Source organism: Osmia lignaria, chromosome 6 (genome assembly GCF_051020975.1).
Source record: "Osmia lignaria lignaria isolate PbOS001 chromosome 6, iyOsmLign1, whole genome shotgun sequence".
Classification (NCBI taxonomy): domain Eukaryota; kingdom Metazoa; phylum Arthropoda; class Insecta; order Hymenoptera; family Megachilidae; genus Osmia; species Osmia lignaria.
The window spans coordinates 1,621,342-1,642,286 of record NC_135037.1 but is presented as its reverse complement, the minus strand read 5'-3'; the positions used below and the strand labels follow the sequence as shown (position 1 = coordinate 1,642,286).

At 41.8% G+C, this 20,945-nt stretch overlaps 3 protein-coding genes across 5 annotated transcripts in view; 1 reads left to right on the top strand and 2 right to left on the bottom strand.

Moving 5' to 3' along the window:
• Positions 1–133: 133 nt before the first annotated feature.
• Positions 134–1,195, bottom strand: LOC117601505 (death-associated protein 1). The gene is made up of 3 exons (XM_034318320.2): positions 1,053–1,195; positions 790–889; positions 134–389 (listed from the first exon to the last, which is right to left on the bottom strand). Exons 1-3 carry the CDS (start codon positions 1,099–1,101, stop codon positions 230–232), a joined length of 309 nt encoding a protein of 102 aa, XP_034174211.1. The 5' UTR covers positions 1,102–1,195; the 3' UTR covers positions 134–229.
• A 36-nt stretch (positions 1,196–1,231) lies between these two features.
• Positions 1,232–20,945, top strand: part of lolal (longitudinals lacking protein-like) — a 64,765-nt gene continuing 45,051 nt past the window's right edge. For 2 of the 3 annotated variants that reach the window (XM_034318318.2, XM_076688775.1), the window contains exons 1-2: positions 2,643–2,813; positions 3,191–3,317. The gene's annotated coding sequence lies outside the window, so the exon portion shown is untranslated. Of the gene's footprint in view, positions 1,373–2,642; positions 2,814–3,190; positions 3,318–20,945 lie in introns of those variants that run through there. The other variant, XM_076688776.1, reaches the window with a different exon arrangement.
• Prosbeta5 (Proteasome beta5 subunit) lies at positions 1,393–2,577 on the bottom strand. The gene is made up of 4 exons (XM_034318315.2): positions 2,401–2,577; positions 2,130–2,286; positions 1,623–2,069; positions 1,393–1,560 (listed from the first exon to the last, which is right to left on the bottom strand). The coding sequence occupies exons 1-4, from the start codon at positions 2,542–2,544 to the stop codon at positions 1,460–1,462; spliced, it is 849 nt and encodes a 282-aa protein (XP_034174206.1). The 5' UTR covers positions 2,545–2,577; the 3' UTR covers positions 1,393–1,459.

Here is a 20,945-nt window from a genome sequence, read left to right as displayed (position 1 = left end):
AAGGTACTTTGTTTCATCTAATATGAAACTGTAGCTTCGTGGAAACTGATCCTATGTTTAGAAGACTGTAGATACACAAAATTATTGATCATTGTATCCCACAGAAGCTTATGAGTACACTTGCATATACATATTTGTTTTTTTTTTGTATTTTTATTTTTTTTAATCGATAAGTATATGGACTGGTATCTTGTTTTGGCAGCCCATTGTTGGAGAGTATGCGTATTGTTCACTTCCTAGGTTGTTGGATATGAATTGGACGTGAACAATGATATGGACGTGCATCATGAGTCGGTGTTGGCTTCTCATGGAAAACTTGTACAGCTTCTGGTGGAAAATCTGCGTTTCCCTTAGCAGGATATCCACTAATCATCAAAGTTTTAGGTGGACTGAAACACAATACACATTTATAAGTACTTTGCTTATATTGCAAATATTTCGTATTATTTAATTAATATTATCTTTACATATGTTTTAATACGGCAAAAGAATCGTTTTTCTTGTTAAACGCGTCCATTTTGTTGAAAGTATCACTTCAATTACGTGCGTATTAAGAATCGTGACGTTTATCGACAGTATGGCAGATGTTGTGAACCGTACTGCGTAGTAGTAGTAAATTGTCTATAGATAGCTACTGTGTCCTTAGGATCGCTTACGTTTTTGCCAAGAAGTTTTCTTTACCGAGGGTACAAATAAATGAGACTTCTTTTTTTATCCGCAGATTTTAGTTTACTCGACCAATTTAAATGTAAAATTATCTTTGTTGTAGATAAAAAAATATCTGATTACCTGGTCGACGGTCTACTTTCATCCGCATCCTTAAGGGGCTTTACATCGCGATCCTCCTTCGGTGTTTTATGTTGGATAATTCTCATTCCTCCCGCTTTTACTGAAGGAAAAATATAAAACGTACATTTTTAATCGAATAAAGTTTAAATGATCAGATGGCCTTGAAATATCTGGACAGGTGGATAAGATACGACGTCACATGACGAACTATGTAAACATATTAACCTTCCCCCGTTAACGGAAATCACGACTTCTTTTATTACCTGCAGGAGGGTGTCCACCCTTAAGTTTACACTCTTCTGGACTTGACATCTAGACGTTAATCAATGAGCCAAAACGTAATTGCGATTCCGCTGTTTTACAAAATAATACGTATTGCTTGTTGCACTGCGACACCAATCACACTGATTCAATGGCGGTCGTCGCTGTAATAAGTGGGGGATAGCAGTGGGGAGTTTGGCTTCGGATGCATTCCTTTCTCCTTATCTATTTCTTTGTATTTTTCGTGAAACAGCATAAACTGGATTGCACTGATACCAATTAAATCATATCTTCGAATACTGTTTACCGTTGTGCGATATTTGTAAGTATAAATAAATAATGTTTTGTCATTAGAAATCAATTTTATTAAAGAAAACATTTAATAGAATACAATAAATCATAAATGCTATTAGTTAGCTCCTTTTGCCTTTTGTTCTTGGTACATGTAGTGAAGATCTTTACAATCCTCATCAGAAATGTGCACCCAACCAGTTGATTTCATGTGATAAACTGCAACAGAAATTTTAGTTCATGCAGTATTCTGTGCAAATTCTATTTTTATCATTACGTACCTCTCACAATACCACCAGAGTAAGCATCTCTATGCGTGGCATGATAAATAGACCTTCTGCCAAGTTCATATGCTTCTTCATCAGACAAGTTCCAACTATAGCCAGAATCTAATGCACCGAATGCATAAATTGATCCTGATCCTACACTGAAAACTTTTCCTGGGGTACGAGCACCTTCTGAATCAACATAATACAAACCAGGTCCTCTTTTGTCCCATCCAGCAAGCATCATACCCATACTCAATCCCATTCCTTTGTAATTGTACACCATGTTTGACAGCAGTTTACTAGCTGCTGCAATAGAAATGCGCTCTCTATTTCTTAATTCATATGTACGACATTGTTTAGCTAGAACACGGTCCCAATAGACACAATCAGCTGCACCACCAGCTAAAGTTCCAAGGAGATAATCATTGATTTCTACTATTTTCTTCATGGTGGATGAACCTATAAAATAAGTTGCATTAAATTCAATTCAGACCATAAGAATTTATATTTAAAACTTACCAATAAATTGACCTCCTGTTGCACGTGAGTCAACAGCAAGAATAATACCACCTTGGTACTGAAAACCCAATGTAGTAGTTCCATGATCAAATTTAATTTTCAGATGTCTTCCTGTCTCATCAGATCCTTCTGCAAACTGGCCCAACTTTTCTGCTGGCTAAAGACAAATAAAATTATTTTTAAATTTACAGAAAGCAATGAGATGATATAGCAAGTTTAAATGTAAAGTGACAATGATGAGGGTTAAAATCGTTTCATACAATTCACTTACATCTAGATAAGGTGGTGCAGCTAACAGTGCATTGTTAATGAAATTTTTGCTGTACGTTTCGATATCTTGGGAAAAATAATTCTTTTCCCGTGAATTATTAAAATCAACAAACGAATTTAGACCGCAAACTTCAGCGAGCGCCATTTTTGTAATAATTCGAGTATCGAATGCTTGTCATCGTCTTAATTCAGTCAGTTCATCATAGTGGGCGCAGCTTGTACTGTGTACTGACGACATTTTGCCGCGCAGATTTTAATTCATTGCGCGCAGTAATTATGTTAAGCTTACGTTGCTAATTTGATAGGAAAATAAGTGAAACTTTGTATCAAAAGTTGTTTAATTTTGCAATAAGTGTCATAAGTGAGAGCCAGGTGTTCAGGGGACAGAAGAACGCAATCAATCAGAGAGAATATGTAAGTCATGATCTTGACGGTGAGCACAGTGGAGCAAGGTGGATAGGTTATGTGCCGTTTTTGTAGATAATAATAGTTATTAATATCCATAAATTAGTTGATAACGGCGGGTAGGAATAGAGTATCTGTTTACAAACAATAATTGCTACAAAAAGTATAAGAATCTACTAAAGTTTTATGTAGAAATTAGTTTACGTTGTACTTTAAGAAAGCAATGAAAACTAACCTAACACGACATGTTTCTAAGAATGTTCTAGTAACGATATTTATTTTTTGCGAAGAATTTTAGAAAAATAGTATGCGAAAAAATTTATTCGCGTTCATTTATAGACTTCTGTTAGTACAGTAGAAAATTCATTTTCTCGATGATGTTGCAGACATATCCGTACGGTGGCGCTGAGAGTACCCTGCCGAGAAGGAAGTAGTGGATCAACGTTTCGAGGCAACATCACGTACGCACGCTTCTTCCCAGCAGGAAATATTGAATAAATCCCAGGAAGAGGGGTAAGTCATTAGCAATAAAAACATTTTATTGATGAACATGTAATTCGCGTGTATCTCATGGTCAGTATATCGTACAATTCAGTCTATAAAACAGTCGGTCATTATAGCTCTTGGAGTTGTTCCATGAATAGCACGATATTCGTTTCAATTACGTTTACAGAGATATCAGAGTAGTTGTACGATATAAAATTGACTTATTAGTATAAAACGGTCGTTCGTATCGGATACGATAAAAGTTTGACGAAAAAAAAAAAAAAAAAAAAGCGGGAAACCTTCGAACTTTACATTTCCGTGGAGGAGAGCCGGTCCTAGCGTCGAGTTGACATATCGTTCCACGTGGAGGCGTACTCCATGGTCCATGTATCGCGTGATTTATAACGTTAAGATAATCAAAAGCGAGGGCACGTCACATTTCGATACCACGGAGTAGAAAATATGTTGGCGTTTCGGTAAAAACGTTTGTTGAATATCGCGTATTATTTTGCTCATGGGGTCATCGATATGACGTAGCCATGATGAAGAGGTCACGTGTAAGGGGGTAAGGCACGTTACCGTGCTTACCGATTGGTCTGGCTCTCGATCGTACCACCCATAAACAGCCGGACGTGTTATCCCGAAACACGATAATGTATAATTGCATATTTTTCTTTGCAATTCTTTCGGAGTAAAGCGGTCGATGTTTGCCTGGCAGGGAACACCGATAACGATAACATTCTTCCACTCTTCTCTATCCCCGTTATCGTAGTTATATGGGTCCCTTTTCCAAACGCGTTGATGCATCGGGCAGAAATCGGTTCTCTATTTAACTACAGGCTGCGTTGAATTACAATTTAATTTTTCTATTATAATAATGAGTAATTACAATAATAAAGTACCATATCATGAATGACCATTTTCATTGCGCCATTTAAAGTGTATCAGGTACGATATCCGCGCGGCTATATAAAACAGTATTTTAGATATGATACGATAATAATCTCGCATTATACATCGAGTCACCATCGAATTCTAATCAGATGTTTGTTCTGCAACACATCCATAATTCAGACGAGCCTGCGTGGATTTTACGAATCACCAGTGTTCGGATATCGACATTTTTTCTTCTTTTTCTTTTCCTTCAGCCTCCATCTAGCGAATCAACGCGAGGGTTAAGGGTAATCGTGATCAAATCGCTGGTACATAGTTTATAAGGTTGACGATAGCCCGTCTAATTGGCACGATTATCGTACGAAAACTTTCCGACAATGTCGAATCGTGGTCTTGTTATTTTGATTCGTCAAGTGTGCGTGGTTTTTTGCTGCGAATACATTGAGGATGGCTCCGAAACAGATATGGCGGAAGAAAAAAGGGTGATGGAGGGTTTAAGATTCTTGAAAGTCAAATTAACTTTATTATTCAAACAAAGTTCCGTTGAATCAATCATTTATATTTTATTAATTAATTTTATTTTGGTACAATAATATTATATTCCAGTTTGATCGATTATGTATTAAGGGAAATCGTAGTCCTTGCTTCGAATTCGATGCATGAAAGGGTCAAGTAACTCCGTAGATACGGTGAGATTCCCGAAAGATCGTTTGATTCTGACGAAAAGCGCCGGATAAAAGTTTCGATAACACGCGAACGCATTCGAATAGAGAAGCTGCTGGTATTATCGGGTTTTGAGGGTCGACGAGGTCGTTGGTGCGACGTAAGATTCGATAAATTCTCTTAGTCGACCGTTTCCATTGCTGTTCCTCGATCCTACGATCGAGATTTTCTTCGACGTTTCCTCGTTGATTCATCGATCCTCAGATCGATCTCAAAGTTCACGCCGTCAAGCTCGAATCGGCAACGTAAAACTCGCGGATGTCAAATTCGTGCGTAAAGGGATGATTACACTCGTGACGGAAGCGGTACAATTATATCGGCTTTGAATAAACAAAATAATCGATCACGTTGATTCATTCGTACGAACTTTAACGCGAACAAAACATGTTTTCCCCGCTACGCTCTTCTATTACGTACAATGCCTTTTTTTCCCCCTCTTTTTTGTTACGCTTAACGCTTTAACGGTGTCATGTAATTCATTACTTTATGTGTACAATTTTCTTTCACCTTATTCGAATGTACACCGCGTTGTAATGGAAATTAATAATTCATAAGATAATTAACGCGTTCGCAATCACCACTTCGGGTGGTAATTAGTGTATTATAAACTATTATGGACGGTTCGAACCTTGATTAAAAGTATAGGGAAAAAAGCCCTTATTTACCATTAATTTTGGAAGAATTGTGAGAGAACTCAAAAGGAGTCTAATTTATCTCTTCTCCTCGCACCTAAGCAATTTCCTTTTAAAACTCGGGTTCTTTTGTTTTCTTTTGATCGACTTTTAAATCACAATATCGCTCCAGTATGCCGGATGGTAATTAAGAATAGCCTAAAGTGTACATTATTGTACTATCGAATATTTAAGTCCATCAGTAGCTGTTTTCTCATGGTTTTCTCTGTGTCACTGGCGCGTATCGGAGTAAATAAATAGCAGATGATTAACGCTTTCTTCAAAGATTCCATTGGTTCGGTAACATCAATTAACCGTCTTCCATTATCCGCGAACGATGACCGGCCATGGTCGTTATCAAGGTTCGCGAATGCGGGTTTCCTCCTCCGGATCTGTACCTACATACGCGCACAAGTTTTTCAACTTTTTCGTTGATAATTCCTACCGACAAGTAGTGTAATCGTTCGGACTCGTTGACCGAATGGATGATTCACTACGATCAACAGACGAAAAAGATGCTGGCTGGTTCGTGTCATTGTCGGGGGTTCAACGTTCAATTCGCGCAAGGACGCGAGCTTTGCCTCGGGAGGGCAGAGCACGCGTGTGGAAAAGTCAGAAATGATAGAAGTTCGTTATTCTTATCGTGCCGCGAAAAAAAGAAGTTATACGGTCCTTGGCACCTACACGCGCGCCCGATCGCGGCTGTTTTCCATTTCCTTTCCTCGTGGCAATTGTTGTCATTCGCCGGGCAAAAAACTGTTGTAAAATGAAACGGCGCGTATCGTCGAGACGGGCTAATCTCACCCCGAGACGCAGAGCTATCTGAGGTTAATCCCGAAAAAAAAGTTTCGATCCTTTGAAATGGCATCCATGCCATTTTCGTATTATTCGTCGCTGTTTAATCGCTCCTTAACGATCCATCGAAGCCTAACGCGTGAATTTTTTCTTCTACACAATTAAAGGGTTAAATGCCTGAAAATGTTTTCACGAATTCTCCGATGCGCGCGAGGTTAACCGCGATCAATGTACAAGCAACGAGCATGATTTCTACGTTTCTCCGGCGTACGCACTTATTCCGCTCGAGTGACGATTTGACTCGGTAATGATCGCGCGCCGGTAATTACGCAACCGGGGGTAGAACTCGGCACGATCGTTGAGTAAGAGACGAGGTGAAGGTGAGCAGTTAGCAGCGAGAGTAAGTAACAGAAGTTGCTTTCAGCTGATCGCTGGCTACCGGTGGGTGGGAAACGGAGGGAACAAGGACCAACGACCGCGTTTGCGATTCCCCAATCGTTTATTTATTCCTTCGTTCGATAATTGCGGATCGTGTATCGATAAGGGTTGCATACCGGGTGAACTTTGATTTTCAACCTGAACTATCCAATTTGTTTACGCGAACTCTGTTTATTTCTTGTTAACATCGTATTTTCAAGCAATATCATAAACAAATTCATTATCATCGGATATTTTTTCATGATTTGTTATAACACGTATTTCCTTGTTATTGTTGTTAGAATACCAGGAGAAAAATGTGGGACACGTTATAAATTTCTGAATATTATATACACCAGTGGAGAGAGACAGAGTGCTGATGCAATAATCATTCAAAGTTGTATATCTCTTAACGTTTGCGTTTGTAAATATCGTTTTAGAATGTTTTATTTAATCATCTTACGGATCCCTACTTTTTCATAGAAATCAGGGATAAATTCGTGTGATCCTTTTTTTTTTTTCTTCTTTCATTTCTGTAGAAATTCGACTATTTACCATTGCAACGACGATCGTTAGATATCTTGATTTGTCGATGGTAGCTACACGAGGGAATTACTTGGAGGTCCGTGTCGAAATCTCAGTTAATGCTGACTCGTCACACCGGACTCGTATACAAGCATGCCCACTCGATGGAACGTGTAGGCACGAGTGGGCCTGATAAAAGTAGGTGTGCGAGTATGCACGTAGGGGGTTTTTACGAGGAAACGAGGAGAAGCGTAACCTACTTTTACAGAGGAGCGGGTAAATCGAGGGGGGTAGCGGGGTGTTTCTTGGAATTTCTGTAGTCATCAGATATCGAAAGTAACTCATCATTATCATTATTTTCAATTAGAATTCCTAAATAAGTATCTAATTGAGAATAAAACGTAATGAACTGTAGAAAGACAAGAGAATAATATCAACCGGAGGATTAAATTCATTATTTCGGCTACGTTTTATCGGTCGACCGGGAAAAGGGTTATCGGAGTTATAGGGCCATCGGGTCATTTTCGTCCACGGACCAAGCATCGTTATCGCGTACACGTCCGTGTTGAATCATTGCACCTTTGAACAATTCGTCAAATTATTATCGGCTATAGAAATATTCATCGTTCGCATTTCTGTATCTTCGAGCAACCTTGTAGAATTTCGCAGCAGCAGTTGATAAGGATAAAATTCGAAGCACGGAAACGACGAGAACTTTTTCTGCTCGGTTTGGTCAGCGAAGAGTAATTAGACAAGAAGATTTCATCATTTAGCTTACGGAGAGATCGAGCGCGCGTCCCGTTGACGTCGGTTCGATAATTTATGAAATAACTTTACGATCGATTTCTCTAATAAAAATCGTGTGTGCCCGGAAGACGGAGAGAAAGATGTGGCTTTCTGGGTAGCAAGCGAATCGGTTTCGAAGTTGGAAAAACAACAATAACAACGTTCTCGAGACCCCCCGCGAGTCGTATCGCGATAGAATTGCGTCAGTAGCTCGGTAATAACGCGACCCTAGCACACACGCGGGTTATCTCTATTTTTTTTTTTTTAACCCTTACGCTTCTCTTCCTCTCGCCATTTCGTCGCCGTTTCTTCGTCGTTTCTGTCCGTTCGATTGATAAGTGGTCGCGCGATATCGTTCGTTCGTCGGCGAGATGATTCGCCGCGAAACGGCAAGAACGATTTTGCTCGACCTTCGCCTTTTGAACTGGCTTTTGGAGATTTTTCCATTATCCCTATCGTGGATCGATTATTTCAATCCACGTTTTTCTGCCACGCGTCGCGCAGGAACCGATCCACACGCTTCCTCCCCTCTTTTTTTTTGTTTAATTTTCAGCAAAATTCCATTCTAAGAAAATTCCATTATCGAGTAATTTTAATCGTCACGAGTATAGAAAATGTTAAGTTTTGAGATAAGTACGTTTGCTCGATTGACCCAATGCTTGAAGTTCATTGCCACTATTTAACCGTGGATAATCAAAATGAGCCAGAATTCGCGCGATTTCTAGTTCCCTCTTCCATTGGCCAACATCGATCGGTTCATCGTCGCGTGTAATATCGTGCGACATCGTTATGATACTCGGCTAACGAAGTTCGCGTGCGCGATTAGCTTCCCGAAGAAAAAAGAAACATACCGATAAGACTACGTTAAATCGTAGAAGGAAGCCCTAAGAAAGACGTTCTACAATTCTGTAAACATAGAAGAATTTCCTCGTATTTTATTTATGTCGATAGATAAACGAAGAAATTTTCGAGAAATCATTAAAAGGGAGGGTAATCGAGGTTTAGTCGCCGTTCGGTCCCCTTTAATTACGATCCAATCGAATCGTAGCCGTGGATACGAAAGAATATAATTAGCAGATTTAATCTTCTATATGCTAGCTTACCCTCTGACCCGCGGAATAATTCCACTGATCAGTGTTGTACGTCGTTACGCTCGAACGTAGCATTCGGCATATTCCATAGTTGCCGGTACTCTATCACACCGGCTAGAACATTGAATATTTATGCGTTCTCTTGGTGGATAGAGGTCGAGAAGATGATGCCTCGTTATTTGAACAGCGAATTTCACGCAGGTAAATCATCGCACGCGTGCACCGGACGACTGAGCGAACAACTATTCTTAGTTTAAGGACACGCGGATAGGAGACTGGTAAACATATCCTGTTATTTCAATACGAGCTCGAAAAATGATAGAGGAGATCCAAGTAGAAAACCATATCATCCTTAGATCCTATATGATACCATATGTATTCATTCGAAATAAGGGAGGTTCTAGAAAAATTCTGTTCTTTTCTATAGATACTATGCAATTTTAATGTCCCGTCTAATTGGTAGCTCGAATAATTAATTCGTCCAATCGATGATCCGTTCGATTAAAAGAGAGTATGGAAGTTTGGTAAGGGGTTCGAGCGTAGTTGAAACGTCTGGTTTCTTTTATTATCGCCGGAGGGAAGCGAGCAATGAAACTGATGCACCAGGAACACATCGGTCATTCGGTCACTCGTGGTGCACGCGGCTGTGTACGCTAATATTAGCGTGGTAACATGGTAACCGCGCATCGAGCTTATTCCTGGCCGAGCAGCCAGCTGCTTGGCTAGCCAGAGTCAAGGCCACGGCATTACTAGCTACTTGTCGTCAGAGAAACAGTTGCGGATATCACGAGTGGAACACGTATACGCTTCTCTTTGCATCGAACCCTTTTTCCTCATTCGGTGACGCGGAAGGGAGGAGCACCGCGTCAGTCGGTCAGCAGCCTGTTGACGATTCTCGAGGGATCCTCGTTACTTTCTTTAAATTGTTTCTGCGAGGGAATCGCAGTGGAACAGATAAAAATAAGCCGGGACGAAATTACTGTCCGGTCTTGTGACCGCTCGTTATCGCCTGCTACGTTTATATCGAGCGGAACGTATTCGCGTTTCTCGGCGTTCGTCGCGCGAACGAACACGAGATACAAATTTCATTGGATTTGTGTAGATTATTTTTTGAAAAGTAAACGGAGATAAGGTTAAAGGGTTAAACTCTATGAAATCATTATCACTCTGCAAGGTGGCAAAATTTGAGGTAGATAAACGGTAAATTGATAAATTGATAAATAGAAGGAGAAGGATCGACGGGAGGGGGTGGGTCGGCGATGACGAGGACGGTGATTACCGACCTTGGCCTTCGTTTTCAAACGGGCTGCACGGGAGAGCGCGGTGCTGTCGCCCGGAGCGAATCGCAATGTACGAGAACGTCTGGTTGCGCGAGTCAGCCCACTTTGGTCGCGAGAGCCTCGTATGTGGAGCACGGTAAAAGCGACAAGGCGTTAAGCGACCCGTACACGAACCGATCTAAGTTACGTGGCCCGTTATGGAGGTACGCGATCCTTCTCTATACTTCATTTATCCTAAGCGCGACTCGTAACCTAAGGCCAAGGTAGTGGATACGTACTTTCACCGATTATGTCAATTCCTGGCAGCTACCACGGAGTTTCTTCGTTCGCATTACGAAATATCCTCTCTATCTTCCTCTATCCTTCTTACCACGATGGATCTATCCGATTCTCTCTTCTTGGTCACACGGCCAAATTCAAAGTTAATTTCGATGCTATGCGGGTAATGAGAACGCGTCGATGAGGTGAGAATTGATTGGTTATAATCTTGGAGTTCTATTAACAATAGGGACTTGGAAATTTTTAGAACTCGTATCTTAGCAGTGCGATCCGCTATAGGTACCAAGCATCCGTCCGGAAGGTCGGCGACGCACGGTACATAGGCTGTGGGCTTTTGGATCTAAGATTTCATATCCTGATTCCGCCTATCTAATGAAGCGCGGAATAAAAAATTTTTCTCTTCTTCAACTCGCATCCTAGCACTATGCTCCGCTATAAATACCAAGGATCCGTCCGGAAGGTCGGCGACGCATGGTATACTTAGGCTGTGGGCTTTAGGACCTAAGTTTTCATACTTTAATTTCGCCAAGCTAATGAAATGGGGAATTAGAAATTTTTGTCTTTTTCAAATCGCATCCTAGCACTATGCTCCGCTATAGGTATCAAGGATCCGTCCGGAAGGTCGGCGACGCATGGTACATAGGCTATAGGCCTTAGGATCTAACAATAAGATCTCATACTCTAATTTCGCCAAGCTAATGAAATGAGGAATTAGAAATTTTTGTCTTTTTCAACTCGCATCCTAGCACTATGCTCCGCTATAAATACCAAGGATCCGTCCGGAAGGTCGGCGACGCACGGTACATAAGTTATAGGCCTTAGGATCTAACAATAAGATCTCATACTCTAATTTCGCCAAGCTAATAAAACGGGGAATTAGAAATTTTTGTCTTTTTCAAATCGCATCCTAGCACTATGCTCCGCTATAGGTACCAAGGATCCGTCCGGAAGGTCGGCGACGCATGGTATACTTAGGCTGTGGGCTTTAGGACCTAAGTTTTCATACTTTAATTTCGCCAAGCTAATGAAATGGGGAATTAGAAACTTTTCTCTTCTTCGACTCGCATTCTAGCGGTATGATTCTATATAAATACCAAAAATCCGTCCGGAAGATCGGCGACGCATGGTATACTTAGGCTATGGGTCTTAGGATCTAAGATCTCGTACTCTAATTTCGCCAAGCTAATGAAATGGGGAATTAGAAATTTTTCTCTTCTTCGACTCGCATCCTAGCACTATGCTCCGCTATAAATACCAAAAATCCGTCCGGAAGGCAAGCAACGCACGGTACTTGAAACTCCCAGCTATGCTCCTTTATAAATATCAAAGATTGTTGAATTATATTTTCCTATAAATAGTGAATTCACTCTATCTTAAACACTGCAGTTCTAGAATAGAGAAAGTTTCGAAATCATAATGCCTTCCCTGTTGAAAATTAGTGATGGTATAGGAATCTGATAAGCAAATAGAAGCGGAATATCGAGGTTTCTCCATACTCTGCTCTTTAAAGGCGCAAATTAAGCAAAAACATTCTCTGTTTAAGATTGCTATACGTGCATGCACGTACTAATTGAGAGTGCAAAGTGTTTTTTTTATTCAACAATTTCCTGTTTTCAACCGTCTATATAACTGGAACATTATTATCGTATCTTTTATAGGGGCACAAATAAAGGATTAAACTTCTTCAACGATACCTTTATTTATTCTGGGTAATCGAGTGCAAACGATTTCCTAATTCCGCGTGTTTACGGGAGAAATACGAGTTCACTCGAAGCAGAGTTAGTTGCCTAATCCTAAAATCATCCTCTCGAACTATAACGAGTAAGCAATTCGTGTTCTCTCGGTTAAAGTAGATTGCACGGCGAGGTTTTTCAATGATAATTTAAACATCGTGCAGTGTAGTAATTACTTCTTATCTCGAAACGACGAAACGAAGATTGAAACGGTCGTTAAATAAAAAAAAAGAAGGCTAATTGAATCGTGGTTTCGTGAAAATGTCGACGGGCGTCGAATTGAGAAAACTTAATTTATTTTATTAATTACTCACCGAACCGTGGCAGAGTTTAATACAATAAAACGAAGAATAATTCTATAATTCCCGAAGGAGAACGTCGGTGGTTCTCGAAGTTTCCAGGTGTTTCTAGATTGGACAGGCAAGAACGGACATTTTTGGTGACGTTCAATCTTCTTAATTATCTTTTAATGATACACCGCGCTTGGTAATTTACGTATTGGGTTAAACGTCCGCCGCAAACTTGTCATTCCCTTGTAATTTACCTTAATTGCAACATTTCTTCGTTACTGTTCAGAACACTTCTCTTTCCGCTTACTATTACGTCAGGCACGCGACTGTTCGCCACTTCTATTATCATTCGATCAAAAATTTTAATTTCAACAAGGAAACCATCAAACGCAGGGGGCGACAAAATAAAAATTTCAAATTTTTCATGAAATCCTCGACGCAGGAAGTCTTCGACGTCCCTACACTTCCGCGTTATCGAAGGGTCAGCTGCATTTCGCGTATTTTCTTTTTTTCAAAGTTCCAAAATTTCTTCTCAGTCATTTTGAAACGATATCGAAAGGGGTTCGAACGCGCTATATCGGCGCGTTGAATGGCGGAGAGGAAGAGATCCAGTTTTCGCGGAGCGTTGTATCCAAGCAAGCGTAAAAATATAGGCTAAGTGCGCGCTCGCGCTCAGCTCCACCGTATGTAAGTACATCCATATGTATGTAACGTCGAAGGAACGAGAGTGAATGAGCGTAAGCGAAGCGCTCCTTTGGCCTCGTAATGAAAGTGAAATCGAGGGCGCCAGAGTGCTTGCTCGGCTCTTCGTTTCGTTTCGTTTCGTTTCGTTTCACGGTGTGCGAGTGCCCCACCAGAGTAGACTCTCTCAGCTTCGCCAACGTGTTACATACTTACATTGGATAGCGACGAATAGTCGATACGAGGCAATCGAACCGTCTCGAGACGAGGATATTAAAGTTAGAGAGGCGGGATGGATGAATTTTTCCACGAGCGCAATCGTACGCTCGAAAATTCCTCCCGTCGCGAACAACAAACAATTACTTGGCCGAGAACGATAAATACAATCGCCGGGCTATTCTGCTGATACACATTGCCCTAATTAAACGTATACACTCTTCTTTCATTAAATATATATATTTTTATAAGAATAATTGGCTGACCAGTTGTTAATTAATTTCTAATTTGAAAATAGATAAGGGAATAAAAAGAATTTCTCGAAGGGCTGTGAATCGCGAAGAAGAGTAAAGGGTACAAGGTGTTGGCTATCCATAATGTTGCGGCAAACTTTCACTTTTTTCGTCTCTTCACCCCTCTCTTGGTTCAGCTTCGTAAAAACCGCCATGGCGGTACCGAGGTGCCATTGGTTGATTTTCGTTGGATCTCTTCGTTCATTGGAGAATACCCCTTCCTCTTCTTAAATTACTTGGTTCTTTCTCTCCGTTCGTTTCTCTCCCTCTGCTCTCTGTCCTCGTCTCTCTATCTCTCGTCGGTCTTCTTCTTTTTCCTTTCACTCACCGGGAATCATCTCTCTTTGAGTCTCTCCCACCCCCCTTGTTTTTCGACGATATCTCGTCGATGCCCCCTCCAAGTCAACCCCTCGACGAGTTTCTGGGCACGGCAGGAGTCCTTATGTAACTGACACCATTCCGCTAGAGTAACCGGGACAAAATGCTTCTGATACGGCCCGGTAGGTAGAAAAGTAACATGGACGCAAGAAAATCGGCGGGAAATTGATTTCCCACCGGCCGCCATCGAGGCGCGAGGAATCGGGACGACATTTTGGAGAACGCTTCGGTTTCGCGATCTTAAGAATCATATTTTTAATTTTCATTCTCGTTTTAATATCATTCGAGGATATTCTAATTCGAGTATGCAAATATTGAAAATATCTGCTCGGATATACCGGTGTTTGACTACTGGTCATATTTGCAAACGATCGAGGCTCACCGAAGAAATTACCGACGTTCCTAAGCGTAGAAACCGAATATCGTGTCTCACGGTTTACCGATGGAATATGATTATAGAAATATCTGGAGCCATTTCGCAAGCATCTCCGGCGGATTTGCAACGTCGCTCATTGTTTCGCGAACATTTGTCGGGCGTCCCTTCTTGAAGCGTCGATTGGCGCGCAACTAGAATCGAGCCTGGGAAGATTGCAAAAGCGGAATTTCTTACAGGCGACTACAATAGAACGGACGAACGTCGAATCCGCTCCAGATTCGAGGAACCGATACCGATCCGCATCTTTCTCCCGTTGCGACAATTAAACGAAACCCTTACGTTCAGTAGTTAAAATTAATAATTGATGAAATCGTCAAGGTCGGTTGTATTGTACTGCAACGATAACACAATGAAAATTAGCATAGCTAATTATCTTATCGAATAATAATGATAATTCGAGTAGTCAGGGAAGATCGATCGATTTCATTTTGATAAAACAAATATCAGATCAGTAGGTTTATTATCATTCGAGTGACTTCGATGCGTGTTATCATTCTACATAATTAAAAGAAAAGAAAAGAAATGTAGAATATGTAGACACCCATCCGTTTGATTCGCTCGTCCCGCGCCGGTTCCGTTGCGCTCGATAATGGGCGATGAATATTCACACGGAAAAGGTTAATCGTATTGCAATTAATTGTGCATTGCTTGCAAATCTGGATCGGCTGAATTAAAGTGGCATCGGTTTCGCTATCATCGTTCGCCGATATTCTATAATTAGCGCGAATTTTCCTGTCCGATTGATTCGCTGATGCTTTTCGCGTCATCGAACGGTCGCGATTATCGTCTCTCGAACAAGATTGATAAAATTCTCCCCGGATCGATCGTCGCGAAACGTTCGGTTCGTGTGCCCGCGATTTTGTAACTTTAATCGATATCGAAAGCGTGATATATTTTACGCATAATCAAACGACTGTGACGACCACGATGACGACGACCACGAACGATCACGGCTTAGCAAAAACAGTGGGGACGAAGTGAAAGTGAGTCGAGCATTGTTTAGGAAGCCTCGCACTGTTGCAGTGATTCTCAGCCACGTGATTATTCCTTTTGGCGCGCGAAAAATCGTGGAAATTTTAAAACGACCTCCATTTCCTTCTCTTTCCTTTCGTTTCCGACGTTTTCATTCTTTGCGACACTATTTCCTAGCTAAAGTTTGCATTAGAATCATAGAAAAAATAAAATTGGGAAAATGTCTACAATTAGAACTCCGACGAGAAATTAATTGAAAAGAGGAAAATTCTCTGTATTTTTGCCCCTCGAATTCAAAACTGTTGATAAAATTTGGTGGTCGCTTGTATTTTTTGTGACGCGCTTTAAAAGTATTGTCTATCCCACAAATTCATTAATAAATACAAGTGATCCTCAAATTTTAGATTCGTGGAGCAAAAATCCATAGAATTGACCTATTTTCAATTGATATCTCGTTGGGGCCCTGATTGTAGATATTTATCAAAAATTGGATGGAGAACTCGAAGTAGGTCTCCGGATGATTTCCCAGGATCTAAAGATACGTGCGAGGTTCTGGCATTTCGATGGTTGCTCGCTGGTATTACCGGTATCTAGCCGCCAATGAGTCGCTTACATAACTTATGATGCACTCCCAGCCTCACAATGAGATTTGCTTTTGGCGATACGACTTTCCTTTCGATAGATCGGTTCGCACGACAACGCGCGTGCCCCTTTGCGATACAACTCGAGACGCGTTTCTTTCAGACCCCCGGCTGATCGTGGATCGGTCGCGGATTAAACGGAAAATGGTAAACCGTGTTGTTTAACGAGCCATTTTACTTAAGCCGGGTCGAACAATAAAATGATCACAATCGAAGCACACGAAGCACATTGCCGATAACTTTCTTGTATATACTCGTGGGATTTCCTTCGAGCGTAACTCGCTCGTGACCTTCGTCGGGGTCCATTGTCATTAATTATGCAACAGCGTTCGCGTGACATCAGCAGCGATACAACGGGGATTTCTGTTAATTTTCCTCAACAATTTCCACGAAGTTACATATTTCTCTTTCGGAATCTCGTTGCCTCTTTTATATCCTTCGCGTTTTCTATAGAAACGCATTTTAATATGACGCATTTTCAACCGGTTCCAACCACTTTGCCGAAAAAGAAAAGATTCGAGGATCAGACCTTTAGCTGGATTTCCTCTTTAGACGCGCGGTGTGCGAGCGATGCTCGAAAGGGCAGGGGTTAACGAGTTAGCAATTTTGCGTTTCGTTTCATCGCGAATTCTCAATTCTGATTCTTTACGATTATTAATCATTTTATTTCGTTGAATAATTAAAATTGGACACGCGCAGAGTGATACTCTCTTCAACCTGTAATATCGTATTCCAAGGGATGATGCCGGCTTCGATATCGAACATCATGATACTCGATTTCGGCGTCGAGGTTACCTGGCCCCCCCGTTCGATATCTCGTTTCTTGCAGGCACATAGTGCAGGGGATCGAGTACCTAGCTCGCGTGTTCTTCCGGCGGGTTCAACGACCGGGCTTGGCTAGCTAGGAATTTGGTGCAGGTGAGGCCCAATGAGGAACGCCTCTCTCTGTCGGCGGGGCCTGCAGGGGGATCCATGTCTGCTTGTTTGCTTGTCTTGCTGTATGCTCTTGCAGGCCAACGACCCGTCACACGTAGCGGACCTTCAACTAAAATAGTTGCTGCTTCCATCGTTTTCGTGCCACCTTTTTGATTCTTGCCAATCATTCGACACGTTCAAATATTTCCATTGGCGAACGTTGACGTACCTTTTGACGTCATCGCGAAACGCATATCGATGCATTTTTCTGCATCAGGCGAATATCAGTTCGATCAGGTAATCGTAATTAAAAATTGCTGACAGAGAAAAAGGACGCCTAGAAACATTAATATCCTTATTTTTTCAAATCCTTTGTTCGAGCCAGTTGTTGAAAGCACGCGTGCGGTTCGTTCGGAGCGTGTAAGAAGGTCGACGGCCGGAATGGTTTTCTAAAAGGGTCCGACTTGTGCTGGCAGCTTTCCTGGAAAATAGGAAAGGCAGGGTATCTCTTTCGGGCACAATAACAGGGCATCCTTCTGATCGTAGGTAGAAACGACCGGATAGTTTTCGTACATCCATCGGGATTTTGGCAAACGTCCAACACGCTCGAGCATAAATAAACGCGGCCCTGTGCCGGTAAACATTCGTCTACCTGCGCTCCCGTTCCTTCTCCATTCTGTATCCTATACGAAACGCAACAGGCTAAGTTTCCTTGATATTCTACGTCTACCAGTTTTCTCGATGAAGACGTTCAACGTAGCAGAAACATTTCCATCGATAGCAGCCTCGAAACGGTGCGCAAAAGCTGACGTTTTTCCCTGCTACGAGTCACGTTTACGTACATGTGATCGTAGCGCACCGTGAACGCGTTCCTTCGCGACGAATTGACTCGACTCGAACTTGCCTCCGCCGTTCGTTGATCGAGTATCACGATTACGCACAGGTTCGTTTGCACAGATAAAAGATCGAGATACCGGGTGTTTATAATGTACATACAGAGGGAGAGTTTTTAAAAGAGTTTCTAGCATTCGGATATATAGCGGAAAAATTTTAAATTTTCAGGAAAAGACACTAGTGACGCAATTTACAGTTGAAATGTGTTAAATTTCCTTGATATTTTTAGTATGATTGAATTTTGAGTTTAATCATAATTTGCTAAGTCGAGGATTTATTTGTTTAGAAATTGACGCAATAAAAATTATAAGCGAAGGGGTTAACGCTAGACCTACCGACGTTTGATGCACGCTTATTTTTAAGTTGAAAATTAAATCGATAAAGAATGAAACATAATTTAATATACACATCCATTCTTTATCTCGCCGACAAAAACATTGAAGGAAATTAATAATTGAATATAAGAAACTTGAAAGCAGTTATTTTGATTGGTTCGGTAGTCCTAGCGTTAAAATTTGTAAAGGGAATCGCAACCTGCATCGAGCTTCCCTGTAGAGTTTCATTCCGTTTCTTTTTCCAACTCGTCGACCTTTTGGCCGTGATAATAATAAATCGCAGCTAGTCGATAACGACTCATCAAATGCGCAGATCGGCGTTAAAAAGTGTCTCTGATTTGATAACCGGTTGAAGGACGCCTCGAAGGGGCACGGGAAACATGTTACAAACGACCTGTTTATTGTTACAACGTAAGTTATCGTATTATTTTGTCATGGTCGCGAAAACGATTTCTATCGACGATTAAAGCGCACGGATATCCTGTCTCTTCTCGTGTGGATCGTCTGTCGTTCGCGTTCCTTAAGCCGGTGCTATTTTTATCCAATTTCCTGACCTACGATAACGACCGCCAGCGTTTTACGTTCGTGCGAAAAAGAGGAAACAAAGCGTCACTGGAGCTCGTTTTTTCCGCGGCTAAATATACACTTTGGCTCGCGAAGGAAAGCCCGCCGTGGTAATTCGATTTTATTGCACGGTTAACCCTTTCGGATGGAATAACGCGTTCGTTAATTTTATCGTTTGAAAATATTTGTCTATTGCTACTAAAACGCGAGTACCGTTCAGTGTTTACAAAGCAACGTCGATTTAAAGAGTGTAACCCGGGTATCGCGCGGGTGGTATCTACGTAAGAGGAAACGGTAGAAGCGTACGAACGACGGCGATGCTTTGTTTCAACCGTAGGACGCAACCATAAGCCCGTAGGTCAGTAACATCGATTGCGAAAATCCGTTTGCTCGCCCAACTGTGCTTCACCGTTCGACCGACCGACTGACTGACTGACTGACTGACTAACTGGCTGGGCTGATTAGCCGTGGCTGACTGGCCTGTCTGTTTGGCGTAGGCCGTGCACACATATATACGAGAAGCGTGAGCCAAGGAAGGTCAGGGTTTCGCGAAACAGCTGTTAGGCCTAACCCAACCCACGTACAAACGCGAAATGTTACGTACTCGCTCGCAAATATCTGCTTCTTTCTCCGCCGGTCCTTTATGTCCGCCGGCCAATGCTGCATGTTTGCGTCATTCATCGGATCGAGAGCATAACTGTGAAATCCTTTCGCTAACCTCTTTCCGAACCGTGCCATTGCTTTCGATTTCAATTCAGGATATATCATTTACCATAGGGTTTTCTTCTTGGTCCGCGCTTTGAATATCTTGATAACGGTGATATTCACTTATTATAGGCGTTTCTTTTTGGTCTGCGCTTTGATGGAAAATATTGATAAGGATAATATCACCTACCATAGGCTTTTCTTCTTGGTCCGCGCTTTGAAAATCTCGATAAGGATGATTCCACTTATCATTGGCTTTTCTTTTTGGTCCGCGCTTTGATGGAAAATCTTGATAAGGACGATACCACCTACTATAGGCTTTTCCCCTTGGTCCGCGCTTTGATGGAAAATCTTGATAAGGACGATACCACCTACCATAGGCTTTTCTTCTTGGTCCGCGCTTTGAAAATCTCGATAAAGATGATTCCACTTATCATTGGTTGTTCTTTTTGGTCCGCGCTTTGATGGAAAATATTGATAAGGATAAAACAACCTACTATAGGCTTTTCTCCTTGGTCCGCGCTTCAATGGAAAATCTTGATAAGGACGATACCACCTACCATAGGCTTTTCTTCTTGGTCCGCGCTTTGAAAATCTCGATAAGGATGATCCCACTTATTATTGGCTTTTCTTTTTGGTCCGCGCTTTGATCGGCTATCTCGATAAGGACCTATCGAGCTAGAAAACACACGGCTCTCTGATATTTACAGCGAAGAAGGATTTTCTTGTCGGCGCGATCGCGATCGAGCCGTTTCGAACAGCGAAGCAGTTCCATGCGATCGCGACACGACCCGCGATCATTTCGCATAGGTCACGTGCGATCTTTCCTCCTACAAGATCACGACACGCGGCGGCCTTGATGACTCGAGGGAGAGAAAAAGCGCGCTTGATCGTGACCTTTGGCGCGACTCGCTACCATTCGAACGTAAACGCGCGAGAACGCGTGTGTATACGCGTGCGTGCGTGCCACGAGTACCAGCGATACGCGTTGCGTGTCAACCGAGTAAATTCGATTGCGTAACGCACGCACGCGGATTACGCGGATCTACGGCTAACTATTTTTTTTGGCTCAGACTCGTAGTTATCTGTTTGATTCAGCCCGTAGCGTGGAAAAGTCGAGAATTTTTCCGGCGGAAATTCA

What these genes read in the sequence shown, in the direction of transcription:
- LOC117601505 (XM_034318320.2), bottom strand. Translation starts at nt 1,101, where the DNA reads ATGTCAAGTCCAGAAGAGTGTAAACTTAAGGGTGGACACCCTCCTGCA. An exon ending in GGGTGGACACCCTCCTGCAG is followed by an intron (nt 890 to 1,052) that starts GTAATAAAAGAA and finishes TTTTTCCTTCAG; the next exon opens with TAAAAGCGGGAGGAATGAGA. An exon ending in GAAAGTAGACCGTCGACCAG is followed by an intron (nt 390 to 789) that starts GTAATCAGATAT and finishes ATTGTGTTTCAG; the next exon opens with TCCACCTAAAACTTTGATGA.
- Prosbeta5 (XM_034318315.2), bottom strand. Translation starts at nt 2,544, where the DNA reads ATGGCGCTCGCTGAAGTTTGCGGTCTAAATTCGTTTGTTGATTTTAAT. An exon ending in AACAGGAGGTCAATTTATTG is followed by an intron (nt 2,070 to 2,129) that starts GTAAGTTTTAAA and finishes CTTATTTTATAG; the next exon opens with GTTCATCCACCATGAAGAAA. An exon ending in CTCTGGTGGTATTGTGAGAG is followed by an intron (nt 1,561 to 1,622) that starts GTACGTAATGAT and finishes TTTCTGTTGCAG; the next exon opens with TTTATCACATGAAATCAACT.